Source organism: Carcharhinus amblyrhynchos, unplaced genomic scaffold (assembly GCF_965287045.1).
Source record: "Carcharhinus amblyrhynchos unplaced genomic scaffold, sCarAmb.v2.hapA scaffold_39, whole genome shotgun sequence".
NCBI lineage: Eukaryota > Metazoa > Chordata > Chondrichthyes > Carcharhiniformes > Carcharhinidae > Carcharhinus > Carcharhinus amblyrhynchos.
Genome location: NW_027649780.1, coordinates 4,320,826 through 4,343,789, shown reverse-complemented (window position 1 = coordinate 4,343,789; position 22,964 = coordinate 4,320,826). Strand labels below are relative to the sequence as shown.

The following is a 22,964-nucleotide window of genomic DNA, read 5'->3' as shown; positions in this document are numbered from 1 at the left end:
CTCATTCAATGGCGTTGTGAGCCCATTATTCTAATCTGAGAGTGGCACAGTGGCTGAAATGGATTCATTCAACAGACACAGCAGGGACTATTGCAGTAAGAATCTGGCACAGTGGATAGCACCGTTGCCTCACAGCGCCAGGAACCTGGGTTTGATTCCAGCCTTGGGTTACCGTCTGTGTGGAGTTTGCACATTGTCCCCGTGTCTGCATGGCTTTCCTCCGGGTGCTCCTGTTTCCTCCAAAGATTGTGGATTAGGTTGATTGGCCAGGCTAAATTGCCCTTAGTGTCACGGGATCAGCAGGGTAAGTACATGGAGTTACACGGATGGGGCCTGGGCAGGATTGTTGTCGGTGCATGCTTGATGGGTCAAATGGCCTCCTTCTGCACTGTAAGGATTCTATGATTAGTCTGGTCAAAGATAGACCTGGTCAAGGACCCTGAGCTTTTGTGTATTGATCTGTTTTAACTTTAGTAATGTCTTGTTCACTTGATGATAAAAGGTCAACACATTCTGGTTATTTGTTTATCAAAATGGAACACACTAACCCATTAATTCATCTGGTAAATGATGTAATCATCTTTAGTGAGTCAGTGTGTTATTGTCATTGCTTTTCTCATTGTTCTTACTCAAATATCTTACCTCATTCTGAAAGCCTTAGGAAGGGTGTTTTGGCTTTGGAGGGACAGGAGTGTCATAGACCATAGAACCCTAAAGTGCAGAAAGAGGCCCTTCAGCCCATCAAGTCTGCACCGAACACAATCCCACCCCGGCCCTACCCCCATATCCCTACATATTATACTCACTAATCCCTCTAACCTATGCATTCTTGGATACTAAGGGGCAATTTCTTAGCATAGCCAGAGTACCCAGAGGAAACCCACACAGACACGAGGAGAATGTGCAAACTCCACACGGTGACCCGAGCCGGGAATTATAGAACATAGACCATTACAGCGCAGAGCAGGCCCTTCGGCCCACGATGTTGCACCGACCAGTTAAAAAACAATGACCCTCTAACCTAAACCAAACCCTTTCCATCCATAAACCTATCCACAGATCTCTTAAACGCCCCCAAACTAGGCGCATTTACAACTGCAGCAGGCAGGGCATTCCAATCCCTCACCACCCTCTGGGTAAAGAACCTACCCCTGACATCTGTCCTATAACTACCACCCCTTAATTTAAAGCTATGCCCCCTCGTGCTATCTTTCTCCATCCGAGGAAAAAGGCTATCACTGTCCACCCTATCTAAACCTCTAATCATCTTATATGTTTCAATAAGATCCCCTCTTAGCTGCCTTCTTTCTAGCGAAAACAACCCCAAATCCCTCAGTCTCTCCTCATAGGACCTTCCCTCCATACCAGGCAACATCCTGGTAAACCTCCTCTGCACCCTCTCCAAAGCCTCCACATCCTTCCTATAATGTGGGGACCAGAACTGCACACAGTACTCCAAGTGCGGCCGCACCAGAGTTGTGTACAGTTGCAACATGACGCTGCGACTCCTAAATTCAATCCCCCTACCAATAAATTGAACCCAGGACCCTGGAGTTGTGAAGCAGCAGCGCTAACCGAAATGATGCCTGGATTTCAGTGGAGAAGTTGTGAGGAGATATTATATAAATTAGACTTATTTTCTCTAGAATTCAAAAGATGACCTGACTGAAGATACTAACAGGGTAGATAAAGATAACTATTTCCAATGGTTGGAGATTCTAGAAAATAGTGGGCATAGTCTAAAGATTAGAACTAGACCATTCAGGACAGATGTTGGGAGGTACTTCTACACACAAAGAATGGTAGAGGTTTGGAACTCTCTTCCACAAATGGCAGCTGATTCCAGGTCAGTTGCGATGTTTAAATCTAAGGTAGATAATATTTTTAGATATGGGTCAAAGGCAGGTATATGGAGTTAGGCCACAGATCAACCATTTGTGAGAAGGCAATGGCCGAGTGATACTATTGCTAGACTATTAATCCAGAAACCCATCTAATCTAGAAAACTGGGTTCAAATCCTGCCACAGCAGATGCTAGAATTTTAATGCAATAAAAAAAATCTGGAATTAAGAATCTACTGACGATGGTGAAACCATTGTCGGAAAAACCCACCTGGCTCACTAATGTCCTTTAGGGAAGGAAATCTGCCGTCCTTACCCTGGTCTGGCCTACATGTGACTCCAGAGCCACACAGCAATGTAGTTGACTCACAACTGCCCTCCAAGGGGTAACAGGGTTGGGCAATAAATGCTGGCCAACCACACCAATGTCCCACAAACGTATTACAAAAACTGGTAGAACAGGCTTGGTGGGATGAATGGTCCACTCCTGTCCTATAACTTAGCAATGTCTTTGCATTCAGCCCATCTCCTGAGCGTCTGCCTCAGTGTTGACAACAAACATTGTCCGTCCTTTCAGATCATTAATCAATTGATGTCTAATTTTATCCTCAGTATGACTTATGAAAACCTGCAGCTATTGCAGGTCCTTTAGTTTTAACGTGTGTGAGTGGCATTTACTGTTGAACAATATTTAATAAAATTATTCAAATCTTCTCTGGCTGGCCTCCCTCTGTCTACATTCCTCACCTTAAGGCTCAAGAAAATTCTTCCTTCTGTAGAATCATAGAATGGAATCCCTGTAGTACAGAAGGAGGCCATTTGGCCCCTGGAGTCTGTACCGACCACAATCCCACCCATACCCTATTCCTGTAACCCTCATTTACCCTAGCTAATCCCCCTGACACTAGGGTCAGTTTAGCACGGCCAATCCACCTAACCTGCGTGTCTTTTGGACTGTGGGAGGAAACGGAGCACCCGGAGGAAACCCACGCAGAGACGGGGAGAGTGTGCAAACTCCACACAGACAAGAAGCCGGGAGTCAAACCCTTGTGTTACGAGGCAATGGCGCTAACCGCTGCTTTAAACCTTTTCCCTTATCATAAGAACATAAGAAATAGGAGCAGGAGTAGGCCATCTAGCCCTTCGAGCCTGCCCCGCCATTCAATAAGATCATGGCTGATCTGTCGCTGCTCAGTTCCACTTTCCCGCCCTCTCCCCATAACCCTTAATCCCCTCTCCTATCAAAAACCCATCAACCCGCGTCTTAAAAATATTTAGCGAGGCAGCCTCCACCACTTCAACGGGCAGAGAATTCCAGAGATTCACCACCCTTTGAGTGAAGAAGTTCCTCCTCAACTCCGTTCTAAACCGCCCCCCCCTTTATCTTGAGGCTGTGCCCCCTAGTCCTACTGTCTTTTTTATCAGTGCAGGCATTTCATAGAATATTATCGTAGAATCCCCACAGTGCAGAAGGGGGCCATTATTCGGTGCATTGAGCCTGCACTGACCACAATCCACCCAGGCCCTAACCCCGTAACCTCACGTATTTACCCTGCTAACCCCACTGACGCTAAGGGTCAATTTATCATGGCCAATCCACCTAAACCTCACAACTTTGGAAGTGTGGGGGGAAACAGGAGCACCAAGAGGAAGCCCGCGCAGACACGGAGAGAACGTGCAGACAAACACCCGAGGCCAGAATTGAACCCGGGTCCCTGGCGCTGTGAGGCCGCAGTGCTAGACTGTGTGGGAGAGACTGAGGGATTTGAGGTTGTTTTCATTAGAAAGAAGGCGGCTGCAAGGGGACCTTATTGAAACATATAAGATGATTAGAGGTTTAGATAGGGTGGACAGTGATAGCCTTTTTCCTCAGATGGAGAAAGCTAGCACGAGGGGGCATGGCTTTAAATTAAGGGGTGGTAGTTATAGGACGGATGTCAGGGGTAGGTTCTTTACCCAGAGGGTGGTGAGGGATTGGAATGCCCTGCCTGCTGCAGTTGTAGATGCGCCTAGTTTGGGGGCGTTTAAGAGATCCGTGGATAGGTTTATGGATGGAAAGGGTTTGGTTTAGGTTATAGGGTCATTGTTTTTTAACTGGTCAGCGCAACATCGTGGGCCAAAGGGCCTGTTCTGCGCTGTAATGTTCTATGTTCTATAGTGACCCAAGCTGGGAATTGAACCCTGGTCCCTGGCGTTGTGAGGCAGCAGTGTGGCACTGGTGCCACCGTGTTGCAAATTATGTCAGTTCTATGCTAATCTCTAAAGGATACATAAGAACTTAAGAAATAGGAGCAGGAGTAGGCCATCTAGCCCCTCGAGCCTGCCCCGCCATTCAATAAGATCATGGCTGATCTGAAGTGGATCAGTTCCACTTACCAGCCTGCTCCCCGTAACCCTTAATTCCCTTATCAATCAGAAATTTATCTGCCTATGACTTAAACATATTCAACGAGGTAGCCTCCACCACTTCAATGGGCAGCGAATTCCAGAGATTCACTACCCTCTGAGAGAAGAAGTTCCTTCTCAATTCTGTTCTAAACTGACCCCCCCCCCCCCCCCCCCCCCCATATTGAGACTGTGCCCTCTAGTTGTGGTTTCATATAGAACATAGAACATTACAGCGCAGAACAGGCCCTTTGGCCCACGATGTTGCGCCGACCAGTTAAAAAACAATGACCCTCTAACCTAAACCAATCCCTTTTCATTCATAAACCTATCCACGGATCTCTTAAACGCCCCCAAACTAGGCGCATTTACAACTGCAGCAGGCAGGGCATTCCTTTCTAAGCGGGAAGAATCTCTCTACCGCTACCCTATCTAGCCCCTTCATTATCTTATATGTCTCTATAAGATCACCCCTCAGCCTTCTAAACTCCTACTATATTCAGAAATGCAATATAGAATCTCCGCAGTGCAGAAGGAGGGCATGTAGCCTTTCATGTCTGCACCAACTCTCCAAAAAAGCATCTTACCAAGGCCCTGTAACTCCACATATTTACCCCACTAATTCCCCCTGACCTTCGCTTTATCTTTGGACATTAAGGCACAATTTAGCACGACCAATCCAGCTAACCTGCACATCTTCGGACTGTGGAAGGAAACTGGAGCACCCGGAAGAAACCCACACAGATATGGAGTAGAAAATGTGCAAACTCCACACAGGCAGCCACCCAAGGCCAGAATTGAACCCAGGACCCTGGTGCTATGAGGCAGCAGTGCTAACCACTGTGCCAGATTCTTACTGGAATAATCCCCTGCTGTCTATGCTGAACGAATCCATCTCAGTGAGAAATGTTGGTCTGTTTGCTCCACACCCACAGGGCTCCATCTGTTTAAAGCCACAAACGGAAAGGTGCAGTTTTCCTCCTGGAGTTTGAGACAAACCTCTTAATGACCACTGCCCAGTGGCCCTGACATCCATCTCTATGAAGTGCTTCGAAAGGTTAGTCACGGCATGCATCAACTCCGGTCTCCCAGATTGTCTGGATCCACTGCAGTTCACCTACCACTGCAACAGGTCAGCAAGCATCTATCGATTGTAATCCCATTTTCCAGCACTTAGCCCCGTTGGCCTTGTACACTGTGCCATTTCCACTGTTCCTTAAATGCTGTAAGGGTTCTTGCTTCCACATTACATTAGTAAGGCATTTGATAAGGTTCACCATGGAAGGCTTCTGCAGAAAATGCAGATGTATGGGATTGGGGGTGATTTAGTTAATTGGATCAGGAATTGGCTAGCAGATAGGAGACAGAGGGTGGTGGTTGATGGAAAGTATTCATCATGGAGTTCGGTTACAAGTGGTGTGCCTCAGGGATCTGTTTTGGGGCCACTGCTGTTTGTAATTTTTATAAATGATCTGGATGAGGGTATAGTTGGGTGGATCAGTAAATTTGCTGATGACACCAAAGTCGGAGGAGTGGTAGATAGTGAAGAGGGGTGTCATAGTTTACAGAGAGACTTGGACAAGTTGCAGAGCTGGGCCGAGAGGTGGCAGATGGAGTTTAATGCAGAAAAGTGTGAGGTGATTCACTTTGGCAGGAATAACAGATGTGTAGATTATAGGGCTAACGGTAGGACTCTGAATAGTGTTGATGAACAGAGGGATCTAGGTGTATGTGTACATAGATCCCTGAAAGTTGGGAATCAAGTAGATAAGGTAGTTAGGAAGGCATACGGTGTATTGGCGTTTATTGGTAGGGGGATTGAATTTAGGAGCCGCAACGTCATGTTGCAACTGTACAAAACTCTGGTGCGGCCGCATTTGGAGTATTGTGTACAGTTCTGGTCCCCACATTATAGGAAGGATGTGGAGGCATTGGAGAGGGTGCAGAGGAGGTTTACCAGGATGTTGCCTGGTATGGAGGGAAGGTCCTATGAGGAGAGACTGAGGGATTTGGGGTTGTTTTCGTTAGAAAGAAGGCGGCTAAGAGGGGACCTTATTGAAACATATAAGATGATTAGAGGTTTAGATAGGGTGGACAGTGATAGCCTTTTTCCTCGGATGGAGAAAGCTAGCATGAGGGGACATAGCTTTAAATTAAGGGGTGGTAGATATAGGACGGATGTCAGAGGTAGGTTCTTTACCCAGAGGGTGGTGAGGGATTGGAATGCCCTGCCTGCTGCAGTTGTAGATGCGCCTAGTTTGGGGGCGTTTAAGAGATCCGTGGATAGGTTTATGGATGGAAAGGGTTTGGTTTAGGTTAGAGGGTCATTGCTTTTTTAATTGGTCGGTGCAACATCGTGGGCCGAAGGGCCTGTTCTGCGCTGTAATGTTCTATGTTCTATCCCTTTCAGGCAATGAGTTCCAGATTTTTTTTAAAATTCTTTCATGGGATATGGGCATTGCTGGCTGGCCAGCATTTATTGCCCATCCTTAGTTGCCCTTAAGAAGGTACTGGTGTTGAGGCGCCTTCTTGAACCACTGCAGTCCATGCTCTATGGGTTGACCCACAGTGCCGTTAAGGTGGGAATTCCAGGAAATTCCAGATTTCCGCTATCCCCTGAGTGAAAAAATTCTTTCCTCAAATCTCCTCTAAATCTCCTGCCCCTTACCTTTAATTGATGGCCCTTGGTTATTGACCTCTCTACGAAGGGGAAAGGTTTCTTCCCATATACCCTTTCAATGTCCCTCGTAATTTTGTACACCTCAATCAGGTCCCCCAGACAGTAACAGAACTGTAGGATAGAGGATAAATCAGGAGATAATGAGGGCATATAAAAAGGCAGTACATTAATCATGGGTGACTTTAACGTTCACTTACCACGGTGGTTACCACTGCTGCCTCATAGCCCTAGGGATCCAGGTTCAATTCCAGCCTCGGGTCACTATCTGCGTGAAGTTTGCATATTCTCCCCATGTCTGCATGGATTTCCTCTGGGTGCTCCAGTTTTCTCCCACAGTCCAAAGATGTGTAGGTTAGGTTGATTGTCCATACTAAATTAAAGTTTATTTATTTATTAGTCACAATAAGGCTTACATTAACACTGCAATTAAGTTACTGTGAAATTTCTCCGAATCGCCACAATCTAGCGCCTGTTTGGGCCAAGGCACCTAACCAGCATGTCTTTCAGACTGTGGGGGGAAACCACAGCACCTGGAGGAAACCCACGCAGACACAAGGAGAATATGCAAACTCCACACAGTGACCTAAGCCAGCAATCGAACCTAGGTCCCTGGCGCTGTGCTAACCACTGTGCCACCATTTAGTGTTAATTAGTGTCAGGGGGATGAGCAGAGTAAATATGTGGAGTTTCAGAGATAGGATCTGGGTAGGATTGTTGTCGGTGCAGGCTCAACGGGCCACATGGCCTTCTCCTGCATTGTAGGGATTCTGTGTGGATTGGGAAAATCAATTTGGCAGATAGCCATGAGGAATAACTTATATTCCAAACAGGTTCCTAGAACAATGTTTTCTAGATCCAACTAGGAATCAGGCTATTTTGCATTTGAAAATGTGTAATATGGCATGTTTAATAAACAATGTCAGAGTAAAGGAGCCCTAAGAGTGTAGAATTTAACATTCGTAGAAATCATAGAAACCGTACAATACAGAAAGAGGACATTCAGCCCATTGAGTCTGCACCAACCACAATCCCACCCAGGCCCTACCCCTTTATCCCTACATATTTACCCACTAATCCCTCTAACCTACACACCTCAGGACACTAAGGCAACTTTTTTTAAGCATCAGCCTAACCAACACGTCCTTTGGACTGTGGGAGGAAACCGGAGCACCCGGAGGAAACCCACGCAGACACGGGGAGAATGTGCAGCCTCCACACAGACAGTGACCCGAGCCGGGAACCGGACCCAGGTCCCTGGAGCTGTGAAGCAGCAGTGCTAACCACCGTCGCCCATCATGATAAGGCAGGTTTGATAAACCATCTCAGAGCTAAAGAGCCCTGGGAAGAGTACAGAATTTAGTGCATGATAGAATTTAGCATTCAGTTTAGGATTATAGATCAGAAACCCCAAAGCATACTGTGAGGTCAGACTGGATCCCAACAATTTGCTATTTTTGGCATTAATCTGAGGACAGATTTCACTCCAGGCACCAGTCTATTGACAGACTGGGAGACTGATTGGTTGGAGGACCAGCCCGCTCACGCTCGGTCCTCCAGCCCCGCCCCCTTTCCTCTTATTCGTCTGGCAGTGCCGTCAATCAGAACCCGGGGCATTGTGATCGGGGAGCATGCGCAGTGCCACTAACAGCTCAGCCTTCAGACGGTGGGGTGGAAATTCTGCGCGGTTCGGGGAGCGCCGAGGTGAGTCGCGGGGGAGGGATGGAGCAGGCCGGGTGGGCGACGGGAAGCTTCATAAACACCTCCTGTCGTGCCCCAGCACCGATTGACGACGCGCCGCCGCGGCATTTCGAACCGGCGAAGGCTGCTCGGGGTTTTTTTTTCCCCGAGACAGGCCCGGATGCACGGTCGCCATATTCAGCGGGGGCCAGTGTGCGGCGGGGCGCGTGCGCAGACCGAGGGAGCTCCAGGCGCAGCCGCGCCCCTCCCCCCGCTCCCCGTTCATTCGGATTGGTTGGAGGACCAGCCGCGCGCAGTCGGTCCTCCCAGCTTCGCCCCCCCCCCACGTTCATTCGAGTTGGAGGAGGTGAGGCTGTTGCTCAGTGTTCCAGCGCCGCCCCTTTTTCCTATTGGTTTGAGCTGTTGTCAGTCAGTCCGGAGGCATTGTGACGCGAGGCAAACCCTTCAGAGTCATTGTCAGCTCCCTGGTTTGCTGCTCAGGTGACTTGGGCTTCATGGGCGGCCATCTTGGTGAAGAAACAAAGACAGGGGCGGGGCTTCAGCCTCCTGGTGACCAGGGGAGAGAATTGTTTCATTCATTTGCAGTCCAGGGTTGGTTAGGTTGATTTGGCCACGATAAATTGACCCTAGTGTCAAGGGAGAGAAAATGTGCGAGTTAGGTTGATTTGGCCTAGTGTCAGGGAGATTTGGCAGGGTAAATTTGTGTAGGGTGATGAAATAGAGCTTGAATGGGGTTGTGGTTGGTGCAGACTAGATGGGCCCTCCTCCTGCTGTCCTGTAGGGATTCCAAGACATTATCTGCAAGCTTCACCAAGGGGACAGAGAACTAAATGAGGCTGGACAAGGAGGGAAGGAGAAAAATTGTAAGGAAAGGAATGATCTGATTTATTTGAGTTTTTTTTATTTATTAGTGTCACAAGTAGGCTGGCATTAACACTGCAATGAAGTTACTGTGAAAATCCCCTAGTCGCCACACTCTGGTGCCTGTTCGGACGAACCAGGGGAGAATTGAGTATGGCGGACGCACCAGGGGAGAATTGAGTATGGCGGACGCACCTAACCAGCATGTCTTTCAGACTGTGGGACGAAACTGGAACGTCTGGAGGAAACCCATGCAGACACGGGGAGAATGTGCAAACTCCACACACACACACACACACACACACACACACACACACACACACACACACAGTGACCCAAGAATAGAATCCGGGTCTCTGGCGCTGTAAGGCACCAGTGCTGACCAATGATTTATTATTGTCACATGTCTTGGGGTGGAGGAAAAAGTGCTGTTTCTTGCGCTATATGGAGAAAGCATACCATTCATAGAGTACAGTGGGGAGAAGGAAAGGCGAAGGTACAGAGTGCAGTGTTACGGTCATAGTCAGGGTGTCATTGTGAGTTTGAATACAGTTTTAAAAGCATAAAACAAGGTTAAATGCGCTTTAGATTGGCCCTCGATATTGTGCCCACCTGTGAAACCGAAGGTCCTGTACTGCGTTGTATGTTAAGACTGAAAGATAGATTTAGAGGGTATTCTGTGGACAGCTCGCAAGAAGTCCCCGTGCTCCAGTGCCACTTGAACTATAAAGATAGTATGATAGTTTTGATGGGCTGGCTGACTCTTACAGTGAAAAGGAAGCCCCAGTCTGACCTGAGAGTCCATATGAATGGTGGATGGGGTGCTGTTCGGTGGCTTTGTCCGTCGCAGCTGTCAGAATACAGGTACAGTGGGGGACATGGTTCCATGTAACCAGAACTTGATTTGATTTATTATTGTCACGTGTAATAGTATATAGTGAAAAGTATTATTTCTTGCACGCTGTACAGGCAAAGCATACCACATGTAGGGGAGGAAAGTGGAGATTGTAGTGTTACAGTCATAGCTAGGGTGTAGAGAAAGATCAACTTAGTGCGAGTTAGGTCCATTCAAAAGTCTGACAGCAGCAGGGAAGAAGCTGTTCTTGAATAGGTTGGTATGTGACCTCAGACTTTTGTATCTTCTTCCCAACAGGAGAAGGTGGAAAAGAGAACGTTTGGGGCGCGTGGGGTCCTTAATTATGCTGGCTGCTTTTCTGAAGGAGCAGGAAGTGTAGAGAGTCAGTGGATGGGAGGCTGATTTGCGTGATGGATTGGGCTGCATTCACTGCTTGACCGGAGAGAACCGGAGTTTCTTGCGGTCTTGGTCGGGGCAAGAGCTGTAATACGACCAGGAAGAATGCTTTCTATGATACATCTGTAAGCGTTGGTGAGAGTCGGAGCACACATACCAAATCTCCTACTGTCTGAGACTTCCTGTGAGAGAGTAGAGGAGTTGGTGGGCTTTTTTTAACTATAGTGTTGGCATGGGAGGGACCAGGACAGGTTGTTGGTGACCTGGACACCTAAAAACTAAAGAGGTCTAATTTACAGGACAAACAGCATCCAGCCTCAGATAGTAGTGTCTGTCATGGGACAATCCTGAAAAATACTGGGTGACTAGCGACCGTGGGGTTTTTATTCCAGCACAGGGAGGTGGAGAATAGGTGGTGGCACAGTGGCTCGCACTGCTGCCTCTCAGCGCCAGGGGCTCAGGTTCAGTTCCAGCCTCGGATCACTCTCTGTGTGGAGTCTGCACAGTAAGAAGTCTGACAACACCAGGTTTAAGTCCAACCAACTTATTTGTTAGTAAACTCACAAGCTTTTGGGGTTTCTCCCTTCGTCAGGTGAATGGAGAGTACTGGCCTCAGACAGAGCATATAACAGCACAGAGGAATGGAGGGTTCTGAGGCCAGAACTTTGCATTCACCTGACGAAGGGGCAAACCCTGAAAGCTTGTGAGTTTACTATCGGATAAATCGGCTGGACTTAAACCTGGTGTTGTGAGACTTCTTACTGTGTTTATCCCAGTCCAACTCTGGCATCTCCACATCATGTGTGGAGTTTGCACATTCTCCCCACGTCTGCGTGGGTTTCCTGCGGGTGCTCTGGTTTCCTCCCACACTCCAAAGATGTTCAGCTTGGGGTAGGTTGGCCATGCTTAATTCATCCTAGAGTCAGGGATTATCAGGGTAAACAGTTTGGGAGTAGGGCCTGGATGGGATTGTGGTCAGTGTAAACTTGATGGGCCAAATGGCTTCCTTCTATACTATAGGGATTCTGTTGGGATTTACAGTTCTGAAGGCACAAATGTGCAAAAGATGTTTCATGGCCTGTTCAGAGTTTCTCTTCTCTATTTACAGTTTGTAATCTCTCTCTTCCAGGGCTTATTTCCACGGTAGACTTACAGACTGGAAGCATAAACTGAACACTACAGCCTCCATTACAGCAGCCTGAATTTGGAAAGGGAAATATTGGTTCTGTTTGCGTGACACCATTTCAAACATCAGTGCGATTGCAAAAAACCTTAAAAGACATTTACTGGAATGAGTGTGTTGCAGTGAGCTGGCTGTAGAAAGAGCTTTAACCAGCTGAACAGCCTGTGTTTAAAAAAAAATCACACCATTCGTAGTGGGGAGAAACCGTACGTGTGTTCTGTGCGTGTGAACAGAGTTTCAACTGTTTGCCTCATCTAGAGAGACGGAGACAAGGAAGCAGGCACCATGGAGAAACCGTGGAAATGTGAGGATTGTGGCAAAGGATTCAACTCTTCAACCCGGCTGGAAATCCATCGCCGCGTTCACACTGGGGAGAAGCCCTTCACCTGTTCCGTGTGTGAGAGGACGTTCACTCAGTCGTCTGGCCTCCGGTTGCACCAGCGGGTTCACACTAAGAAGCCATTCGGCTGCGCGACCTGCGGGGAGAAATTCAAGACTTCGGCGCTCCTCACCGAACACCAGCGGATCCACACGGGCGCCAAGCCGTTCATTTGCTTTGTGTGCGGGAAGGGGTTCACCCAGATACTGGCCATCCAGTCACACCACCGAGTACACACCAAGGAGGATCCATTCCGGTGCGCCGCCTGCGGCAAGAGTTTCAGGCAGTCCACCGACCTCAACGAGCACCTACACACTCACGCCGGGGAGAAGCCGTTCACCTGCTCCGTGTGCGGGAAGGGGTTCCCTTGGTCGTCCCAGCTGTTGTCACATCAACGAGTTCATACTGGAGGGCGGCCGTTCACCTGCTCGGTGTGCGGGGCTGGATTCACTCAGTCACAGCACCTGCTGAGGCACCAGCGAATTCACAAGTGATTGCAATTTTCGGCTGCAAATCACGTCCAGGATTGATTAGTCTTGACAATATTGGTTTGATTTTGCTGATAACTCTATAACTAACTGGAATTTCATATTCTGGAGATATCACTGGTTTTCGGGACGACAATGTCTCTCTTTTTTTGGAAAGGAAGCTCCACCTGTGATCTTTCTCCTTCAAGGACTCTCAACAGAAAACTTGCTTACAACGAAGCTATGAAACTTTTTTGACTTCAACCAAAATTGATCTTTGGTGCATAATCTACTTGTCTGAAAGGTTCCGCTAGTAAACATCTCCGCTTAGAAAGTGGTAGATTAATTCTTTGCTAATAACTGCTACTGACTTTCTTCACATTAGGAATTTATAATTGTGAAGGAACCTTAACAAGAGAAGTGAACTATTTCACAGGCACTTCAACAATCAGCATTTTGATTATTGGTGAAACTCGGGAGTTCAATCGTTTCTGACGCAGCAGCAACATTTGGTAAAGATGGAACCCACGACAAAGACTGATTTGAGACTCACTGAGCAAAGGTGACATCTGTAATTGTAGCAAAAAGCAAAGCCTGCCTGATGTGCAACATAAACCCAAAGCTGGAACACTGCAACGCTTGAAAGTCAGCAAGGCAGCCTTTTGGAGGGTGGGGGGGGGGGGGAGCGGAAACAGAAGCTACTTTACATACGAACAATGGATTGTCCTACGTCAGTAAATCCAGACTGCTTTTGACGAGGGATATCTACGTACTTTTGTGCGGTGGGATCAAGAGGGTATTAGGTCGTACCGGCACCGATTTGGTGACATTCTCGTCACGACTATGAGCTGTACTCCAGTGAGGCGGACATCTCCTAGTCTTTGTTTTGACGCTCCTGCAGCTTCCTGTCATGGTTAAGTTTGGATAAGGAACCCTCGTCACTCGAGCTGGGAAAGGCCATTGATTGCTGAGCGAGCAGACAGGCTCCCAGCAAGGACCCAGCTAACTGCTCAGAAATGTAAAGTCCCGTCTGTTGTTCCCACCTCCTTCCCTGCTGGGAGGCAGGAACCATTTTACATCCGTGAAGCAAAAAAAAGCATTCAAAGACCAGCAGTGACGGAGGAGATCGCAACAATTACAAGGACATCTCACTCTTTAGCTTAACTGGGAAGGCCTTCACTAGGGTCATGTTTTAAAAGACTCCAGCTCTTTGCAGACTGAGTGTATCCAGAAGCACAGCGTGGTTTTTGTGCTGACAGATCTACAGCGAACATGATCTTCTCCACACACCAGCTACAAGAGACGTGAACTATTGATATTGAATCTAAAATGCTGCCAGCTTCTGTGCTGAGAAAAGTGAAATGTTCTAATTACTGAGTGAAAGTAAACCTTTTGTGTCAATCACAATTTACTTGTAGACTTGGAAAAGGCACCTAAAATATTTGATTCCCTGAAGATAAACTTCAGCCTTGTGCTTCGGAGCTCACAAGCTGTGGGAGGCTTCACCCTCTTTAGCTCTTTTTGGGTTGAAGTTTGCCTGTGAAAGCTAACATTTTTTTTAAAAAAAAATCATTTTTCTTTAGTTTTATTCCAGTCATTTGGAAAGGTGCCCGAAAGATATGGGGGAGGGTGGGGGGAGGAAATGACAATTGATCAAAGCTGAAAGCAAACCCCAAAAGAATTGGAGAAACAAAAGTTTTTAAAATGGTGTTGGTTCATCATTGAACATAACTTTTCTTTTCTGATAAGTCTGTACAATTTGAGAATGTTTGTTTGCTCCAACCCCTTTTTGAAAGCACGCAGAGAAAGTCAACCCTTTCCACTGACAGCACAGTGACAATTTGAATGAAAGACTTTTGTCTTTTAAAGCTGTGGCTTTTTCCATTTCTTACCTTTTTTTTTCAAGATAAACAGGAGATATGGGAGTTATCTCCAGACTGATTGCAAATACTTCTGTCTCTGATCTGCAAATATTGTGAATATTGAATTGGATAGCATAGTTTCTCCAGGGCTCCTGAATGAGATTTTATTGGGATGTTCCGTTCAGAGTACAAGCTGGACAAAAAAAAAAAATCACATCGCCAAACGGGAATTGGAATATCTCACCCTGGGTATAGCTCAATAGATCAATCTGATTATCTATGTACGTTCTAGTGAAAAAAGTGTGGATGAGCAAATTGATAGCTTCCTCTTGGAGATGGTTGTGTTCTTTTGAAAAACAAAACTGAGTTTGAAGGTCTGGCCACTGGAACCATGGAAGGGGGGGAGCGGGGAAGAGAAGTAAAGATCTTCTTTGGAAAGAGACTCCCCACCCCCTGAGCTTTTGGTAAGATTATCTGAAAGCACGCGAGTGGCTTGTATCAGATGGCACATGGAGCCTGATACTAAGATACCGGTGTAACTGTGCAGATGTAATGTATTATGTATGGTGCAAACTAACATGTGGAAATGCCTGGTGAAGCTGCACTGATGAATGAATGGGTCCCAGACACACTCAGCTACTCAATAACAGAACAATATTGAGCGAATAATGTGGTCAGTAGAATGGGACAGCAGTTAAAATCATTGAGGTATTGGAACATACGCCGTAGGGAGACTGAGTTTTTTAAAACAGGACAGAACTAAACATCCTGGTATCTATCAGAGGGAGTAAAATCAAAGTGAAGAGGGATATACAGTCAGGAGTTGGAAAATACCCACAAGGTGGGTAGAGGTGAACCGAGAGCTGGAGAATCTTTAAAATGCATGCATGAACTTTTGTTTGAACCAGATGTATTTACGACATGCTAATAATTTAGAATTGTGTGCGATAATTTGCAGGTGAGGAGGATGAATCTCAGTCAGTGGTTTGTACATTTTTACTGGAAAGGTTTTTACACTTACTCTTGGTGGCCAGCTCAAAGGTTTGTTTTGCCAATTCTGATCATTCTTTTTAGTTTTGTTATCTCCTGATATCATAGAAACCCTACAGTGCGGAAAGAGGCCCTTCAGCCCATCACGTCTGCACCAAACACAATCCCACCCAGGCCCTACCCCCATATCCCTACACATCATACCCACTAATCCCTCTAACCTACACATCCCTGGACACTAAGGGGCAATTTCGTAGCATGGCCAATCAGCCTAACCCGCACATCTTTGGACTGTGGGAGGAAACTGGAGCACCTGGAGGAAACCCACGCAGACATGGGGAGAATGTGCAAACTCCACACAAACAGTGACCCAAGCTGGGAATCAAACCCAGGACCCTGGAGCTGTGAAGCAGCAGTGCTAACCACTGTGCTACCGTGCCGCCCATATGTCATTAAGAAATTAGGAAAATAAGACCATAGCTTAGAAGATAGCTAGGTTAGATAGAAATCAGTTTGGAGAAGTTGAAAAGAAAACGCAGTCCAATTACCTTGTAAACTCCTAAATGTGTTGACTATTCTAGGAATATCTCCTCCAACCCACTTCCCCCTAATTAAAAAATATTCCTGAAAAGACAAATATAGGACAATTTATGTCTGTTATATCTGCCAAAGGCACAGGTCAAGCACAGACCCTGAAACCAGATCAGATGGATAGGGTGAGGGAATCTCGTGACCCACAGAAAAACCTACACTGAGTACACGTTAAACAGAATGTTGTTGCAAGCGATAGACAACAAAGTGACTTAATGGATGGCCGATGGAAGTAAGAGGGACTGCCTTGAATATCTGTCCCTCTCTAATGGACAATTGAATAAGTGATTGAGAAAATAAAGAAGAGATACGAAAGATCTTTTACTGAAGAAAAGTGCAATAGAGTTAAACCAGCACTTCCAGACATGGCGGTCAGGATCTCCCTGATCCGGGATCAGTGTACCATTCCGGAGAGATTGTTACCTCCAGCCGCAGAGATTGTCCAATTTGGCACACTGCTGTGTTACAGCCACAGCAGCTGTTAATTGTTGAACAAGCCAAATCCCAGGGGGAAACTTGACTCAATGATCATAACCCTTTAAATTGTATTCTGGGAATAAGAGAAACCCACTGAGCCCAGCAGCAAAGAATTCCAGTAACACTTTTGGGATTTTAAATAAATTAATAGGATTTATTGACAAGAATAGAAAACTTAAGCACACTAGATTATAGTTACACAATAAACATAGTTTACAAAACATTCCTCACAAAATGCTTGGTCAGAACCTTGAAGTAAACACCTTCCTGGCAACCTTTGGATTTTTAAGAGTTAAAAATCTATGTAACATTACCCAAGAAAAAACTACTGTGATTTTAGTACTTATATAGCAGACGACTTCTCGCTTGCTTCCACTCTGTTGTGGAAATCCAAGAATGTAGAGAAACAAGATTGCTTTATGTAACATAGACATTTCTTGCTTGACTGAATGGCTGATTCAAACTTTGCACCTTCTCACAGCAGAGAGCTCTTTCCACAAGGTCATCCCCATGCAGTCGGTGCAACTCTGCATCTTTCCTTAAATATCCTTTTTCTCTTTAATCTTCAATTCCATTGTGTTTTGTCTCACTTTGAACTTTTCCAAAATATAATATTTTCTGTTTTTTCACTGCCTTCCCTTTTGAGTTAAATAAAATAACCTTCCCTTGTTTACTAATGACTCATTTGCAAGCTGTAGAAGTATTTTACTGCCCTTTGAAATTTAACAAAAAGTCAAATACCTGTCTATTTCCTACTGCAAACTTCTAAACTCTACATATTTATTCATAAATCCACTTTACTTCATTACCAATACATGCACTTAGTAGCTCGACCTATTTTATCTCTCAACTCTCGCAGATATTTAGTCTTCATTAACCGTTCCCCAATATAATTAAATCTCTTACACACACAGCTTTCTTTAGAGAATAACAGTGTTCTGCCAAAATAAGTAAAGATGCATCCTCACGCCTGTTACAAGTTGTATGTCTTCTGCCTATTTACCTTGTGTATTGTATCTAAGGTGTTGCTTCTTAATAAAATGTTTTAAAATTAGCAATGACTTCAACCACTTTTTTTGGGCGACCTGTGAATCAAAGAACAAAGAGAACTAAAATCTTATGGCTTGTCCATAAGAGTAACTGAAGGTATGTGAAATTAAACTTAAATCCGGTACTGAAGGAACGCTGCACTGTCACAGGTCTCATCTTCCAGATGAAACCTTCAATCATGGCCCCACCTATCCACTCGATCAGATGTAAAAGTTCCCAGGAGGTTATTCCAAAAAGCTGGGGAGTTCCCCCTAGTTAACCTCATTATTTATCCCTCAACAAGCATCACTGAACAGATTCCTGTTCCTAATCACATTTCGATTAGTGGGATTGTGTTGTGTATAATTTGGCGACTGCATCTTCTATATTTCAGCAGTGAGTACACTTCAAAAAGAACTCCGTTGGCTGTAAAGCATTTCCGGACATCCTCAGGTTGTGAAACACATCAAGAAAGGAGAAAAGACCCAACAATGGAACAGTTGGTAATAGTACGTCAGTCTGCTTTATTCTTTTGAGAAATAATGGAACATTCAAGTTTTCAAGAAATTGAGGCAGAGAGGGATGTACAATCAGTCGTTGGGAAGTGTCCACAAGGTGAACAGAGAGCTGCAGAACCTTTAAAATATGTGCATGAACTTCAGTTTGAAGGATGTGGAGGTTTTGGAGAGAGAGTGCGGAAAAGATTTACCAGGATGTTGCCTGGTATGGAGGGTATTAGCTGAGGAGCGATTGAATAAACTGGGATTGTTTTCCCTGGAAAGACATAGGCTGAGGGGGTGTCCTTAAAAAAAAGTTTATAAAATTGAGGTATAAATAGGGTGAACTGTTGGAAGCTTTTTCCCAAATGACAATTACAAGGAGGCACAAGTTCAAGGTGAAGGGGGAAAGGTTCACTGGAGATGTGCCGGGTAAGTTTTTTTACACAGAGGGTAGTAGGGGCTTGAAATGCACTGCCGAATGAGGTGGTTGAGGCAGACACGTTAGTGACATTTAAGACTTATCTTGATAGACATATGAACAAACGGGGAATAGAGGGATACAGGCAGTTGGTCTAGATAGGACAACGTAATCGGCGCAGGCTTGGAGGGCCAAAGGGCCTGTTCCTGTCCAGTACTGTGCTCTGTTCTTTGTCTGAACCAGATGTATTTACAACATGTTAATAATTTTGAATTGTGTGACATAATCTGCAGGTGAGGAGGATGAATCTCAGTTGATGGTTTGTACGTTTTAGTGGAAAGGTTTTTATGTTTATCTTGGTGGCAGCTCAAGAGTTTGTGTTCCCGAATCTGATAATTCTTTAGTTTGTTATCCATGATATGTCAGCAAGAAATGAGGAGAACAGTGCAGCACAGGGACAAGTCCTTCAGCCCTCCAAGCCTGCACCAATCACACCGTCCTATCTAAACCAACTGCCTGTATCCCTCTATTCCCCATTTGTTCATGTGTCTCTCTGGATAAGTAAGGATCAATTGATTTGGAGGTTCTAAGGCGATTAAGGGACCTAAGGAAGATGGTAGAACGAAAAACAGTAGAGCCCAGAAATAGCTGGGTTGGATAGACATCAGCTTAGAGAAGTCAAGATTCTCTAGAATAGGTGTTCTAAAAGAAAACACTGTCCAATTACCTTGTAAAATCTTAAGAAATGTGTTGACATGAACAGACAGGGAATAGAGGCATACAGGCAGTTGGTTTAGCAACAGTGCTGCACTGTTCTTTGCGAAAGAATATATTGGTCTTGGAGGGAGTGCAGACAAGGTTCACCAGATTGATACTGGAGATGAGGGGGTTAGCTTATGAGGAGAGATTGAGTAGATTGGGCCTGTACTCGTTGGAGTTTAGAAGGCTGAGGGGACATCTTATAGAGACTTACAAGGTAATTGGACAGTGTTTTCTTTTAGAACACCTATTCTAGAGAATCTTGACTTCTCTAAGCTGATGTCTATCCAACCCAGCTATTTCTGGGCTCTACTGTTTTTCGTTCTACCATCTTCCTTAGGTCCCTTAATCGCCTTAGAACCTCCAAATCAATTGATCCTTACTTATCCAGAGAGACACATGACCAAATGGGGAATAGAGGGATACAGGCAGTTGGTTTAGATAGGACGGTGTGATTATGAAGGGGCTAGACGGGGTAGAGGTAGAGAGATTCTTTCCACTTAGAAAGGAAACCAGAACTAGAGGGCACAGCCTCAAAATAAGGGGGAATCTGTTTAGAACAGAGTTGAGGAGGAACTTCTCCTTTCAGAGGGTGTGAATCTCTGGAATTCTGTGCCCATTGAAGCAGTGGAGGCTACCTCGTTAAATGTGTTTAAGTCACAGGTAGATAGATTTTAACCAATAAGGGAATTAAGGGATATGGGGAGCAGGCGGGTAAGTGGAACTGAACATAAGAACATAAGAAATAGGAGCAGGAGTAGGCCATCTAGCCCTTCGAGCCTGCCCCGCCATTCAATAAGATCATGGCTGATCTGTCGCTGCTCAGTTCCACTTTCCCGCTTTCTCCCCATAACCCTTAATCCCCTCTCTTATCAAAAACCCATCAACCCGCGTCTTAAAAATATTTAGCGAGGCAGCCTCCACCACTTCAACGGGCAGAGAATTCCAGAGATTCACCACCCTTTGAGTGAAGAAGTTCCTCCTCAACTCCGTTCTAAACCGCCCCCCTTTTATCTTGAGGCTGTGCCCCCTAGTTCTACTGTCTTTTTTGAGCGGGAAGAGTCTCTCCACCTCTATCCTATCCATCCCATTCATCATCTTATACGTCTCAATGAGATCTCCCCTCATTCTTGTAAACTCTAACGAGTACAAGCCTAGTTTATTCAGCCTCTCCTCATAGCTCAACCCCCTCAACTCCGGTATCAGCTTAGTAAACCTCCTCTGCACTCCCTCCAAGGCCAAAATATCTTTGCGCAGGTGCGGCGCCCAAAACTGCACACAACTGAACCACTATCAGAACAGCCATGATCTTAATGAATGGCGGGGCAGGCTCGAAGGGCTGGATGGCCTACTCCTGCTCCTATTTCTGATGTTCTTATGACTAGTGGAGGAATTTCATGTGCAAAGACTTCTCATCAGGAAGGGGTAAGACAAATGTTGGAGCCTTTTAACTTGCAGGAATTTTTGTGGAGGATTATGCTGTACTTGCCAAACCTTTACAGGACCTGATTAAGGGAGGAAAGGCTAGTAGTGAGGACGTAGTATAGGGAGACACGGAAGTACAAACCTTTTCAGATTTAAAACAAGCCCCACGGTAAGAGCCTCCGCCCTGGGTCTACCGGATCTTGCCAAGCTATTTCACATTTTTTTTGGTCAGGGGAGTGATGGAGTGCAAGCTGCAGCAGTAACCCAAAGGCATGGGAAGAGATTGATGGATGCAGTAGCCAGGAGAATGCACCAACGTGTAAGGGCTTTAGCATGTGCATCCTGGGCCATGAGAGTGAACGAGCCACTTACTTTGATTGGAGAAATAATTCTCCACAGCCCACACACAAGCATTCAGCCTTTAGAAGCAGGGAGATTAAAAAGGGGTTTCTGATGGAAGACGTTTAAAGTGGGAAGCGTTATCTTCTGCCAGGAGCCAAACGTGTAGAGATCAGCAGAGATGCAAGAGAAAATCCTGCAGTGCAAGGAACAGAGCGAGAATGTATAGCGGAAGTGACAGAAGGAGCGAGGGAAGGGGGTTAGCAACGGAACCACTGACTGGGGAGGGGGTGATGAATCTGTAAATAGATGGAGCCAGGAAGTATGTCAATGGCCAACCCCACACAGCATGGGTGGCGGTGAATGACAAAGGGACAGTGATTGCAGAAGAATAAATCCCGGGGAGCAAGAAGCAGAGTCACTAACTTTGACCAATGCTTTAGAGTGGGGTAGAGGAAGATGTGTTCACAGATAGCCGATATGTCTTTGGAGTGGTCCGTGACTACATGACGGATTGGGGAAGAAAGGGATTTGTAACACTTAGCGGGGACGTACCCAGCATGAACATCTAATCAGGAATTTACTTCAGGCAGCTCACAGTTCCTTTAGAAGCTGCTGTGATGTAAAAATATAGGCCCATCAGATGATTTATACTCGGGCCCAAGAAGGAAACAGGACAGCAGATAAGGCAGCTAAAAACTCGCTACAACAGAACTTGGAAGGAATCAAGTGAGGCAGAAACACAAGCCGGGGGGGTGGTGGGAAATACAGACATTAATGTGATACAGATACAGGGTGTCGGGGAAGAGAATGGGAATAACGTGGAGGACAGAGAGGTCAAGACTGTGTATGGAGAAGGGAAGGTAAAACATTTCCAGAAGTAATACAGCTGACCTTACTGGAGGCATCTCATGGATTTGCACACACAGGCCAGGCACTTGCACATACAATCTTGTCAAAGGTGCCTGCAGTGCACCCAACTGGAATCAGGTTGTCCCTGCAAGGTCAAGATGAGTAATCAACCACGGGTGGGAGAAGTTATGCATTTTTACAGCGCCTTTATCCAGAGTGCAAGGGAAGAGTTATAGCCTGGTGATTATTGATCAGCTAACCCGGTGGGTAGAGAGGCATTCCCGTGCAAAGATGCTGCAGCCAAAATGGTGGCTTTCATGTTGGCAAATGAGATAGTACCCAGATGGGCTAATGCTTCTTCAGTTAGATTCAGACCAGGGAAGGGCGGTGGGTGAGTGGAATCGGCTGCCGTCGGTGGTGGTGGAGGCAAATGCGATAGGGTCTTTTAAGAGACTTCTGGATGAGTACGTGGGACTTACTAGGATTGAGGGTTATAGGTAAGCCTAGTAGGTAGAGCTATGATTGGTGCAACTTGTGGGCCGAAGGGCCTGTTTGTGCTGTAGTTTTTCTATGTTCTATGATTACTGACTGATTTGTATGAATGTTTACAGGCTAAAGCCCACCGGAGCAGTGGGCAATATCATTTTGGGAATCTATAGTTGCCTTCGCAGGGCCATTGTTCGGCTTCCTCATCTCATTTTCCCATTCGATTGTTTGGTTAAATAAAGTCACATCTTCAACATCAGTACACTGCAATTTGAGTCTTTGTATTAGCTTCAGTAGCTATACATAACCTCGAGCGGAAACCTCCATCTACCGGGCCTGATACTGGGATACCGTGGTAAATGTGCAGATGTGGATATATTAAGTGTCATAGAATCATAGAAGCACAGAAAGAGGCCATTGGACCCATCGAGTCTGCACCAACCACAATCCCACCCAGGTCCTACCCCCATATCCCTACATATTTACCCA

The 22,964-nt window shown here is 45.9% G+C and overlaps 1 protein-coding gene across 1 annotated transcript in view; it reads left to right on the top strand.

The window, feature by feature from the left end:
- LOC145363622 (uncharacterized) overlaps nucleotides 1-22,964 on the top strand; it is a 115,526-nt gene that overhangs the window by 59,807 nt on the left and 32,755 nt on the right. The window contains exon 3 of the mRNA XM_080218806.1: nucleotides 12,613-12,770. Within this exon, the coding sequence (XP_080074932.1) occupies nucleotides 12,613-12,770 (158 nt within the window). The remainder of the gene's footprint in view (nucleotides 1-12,612; nucleotides 12,771-22,964) is intronic.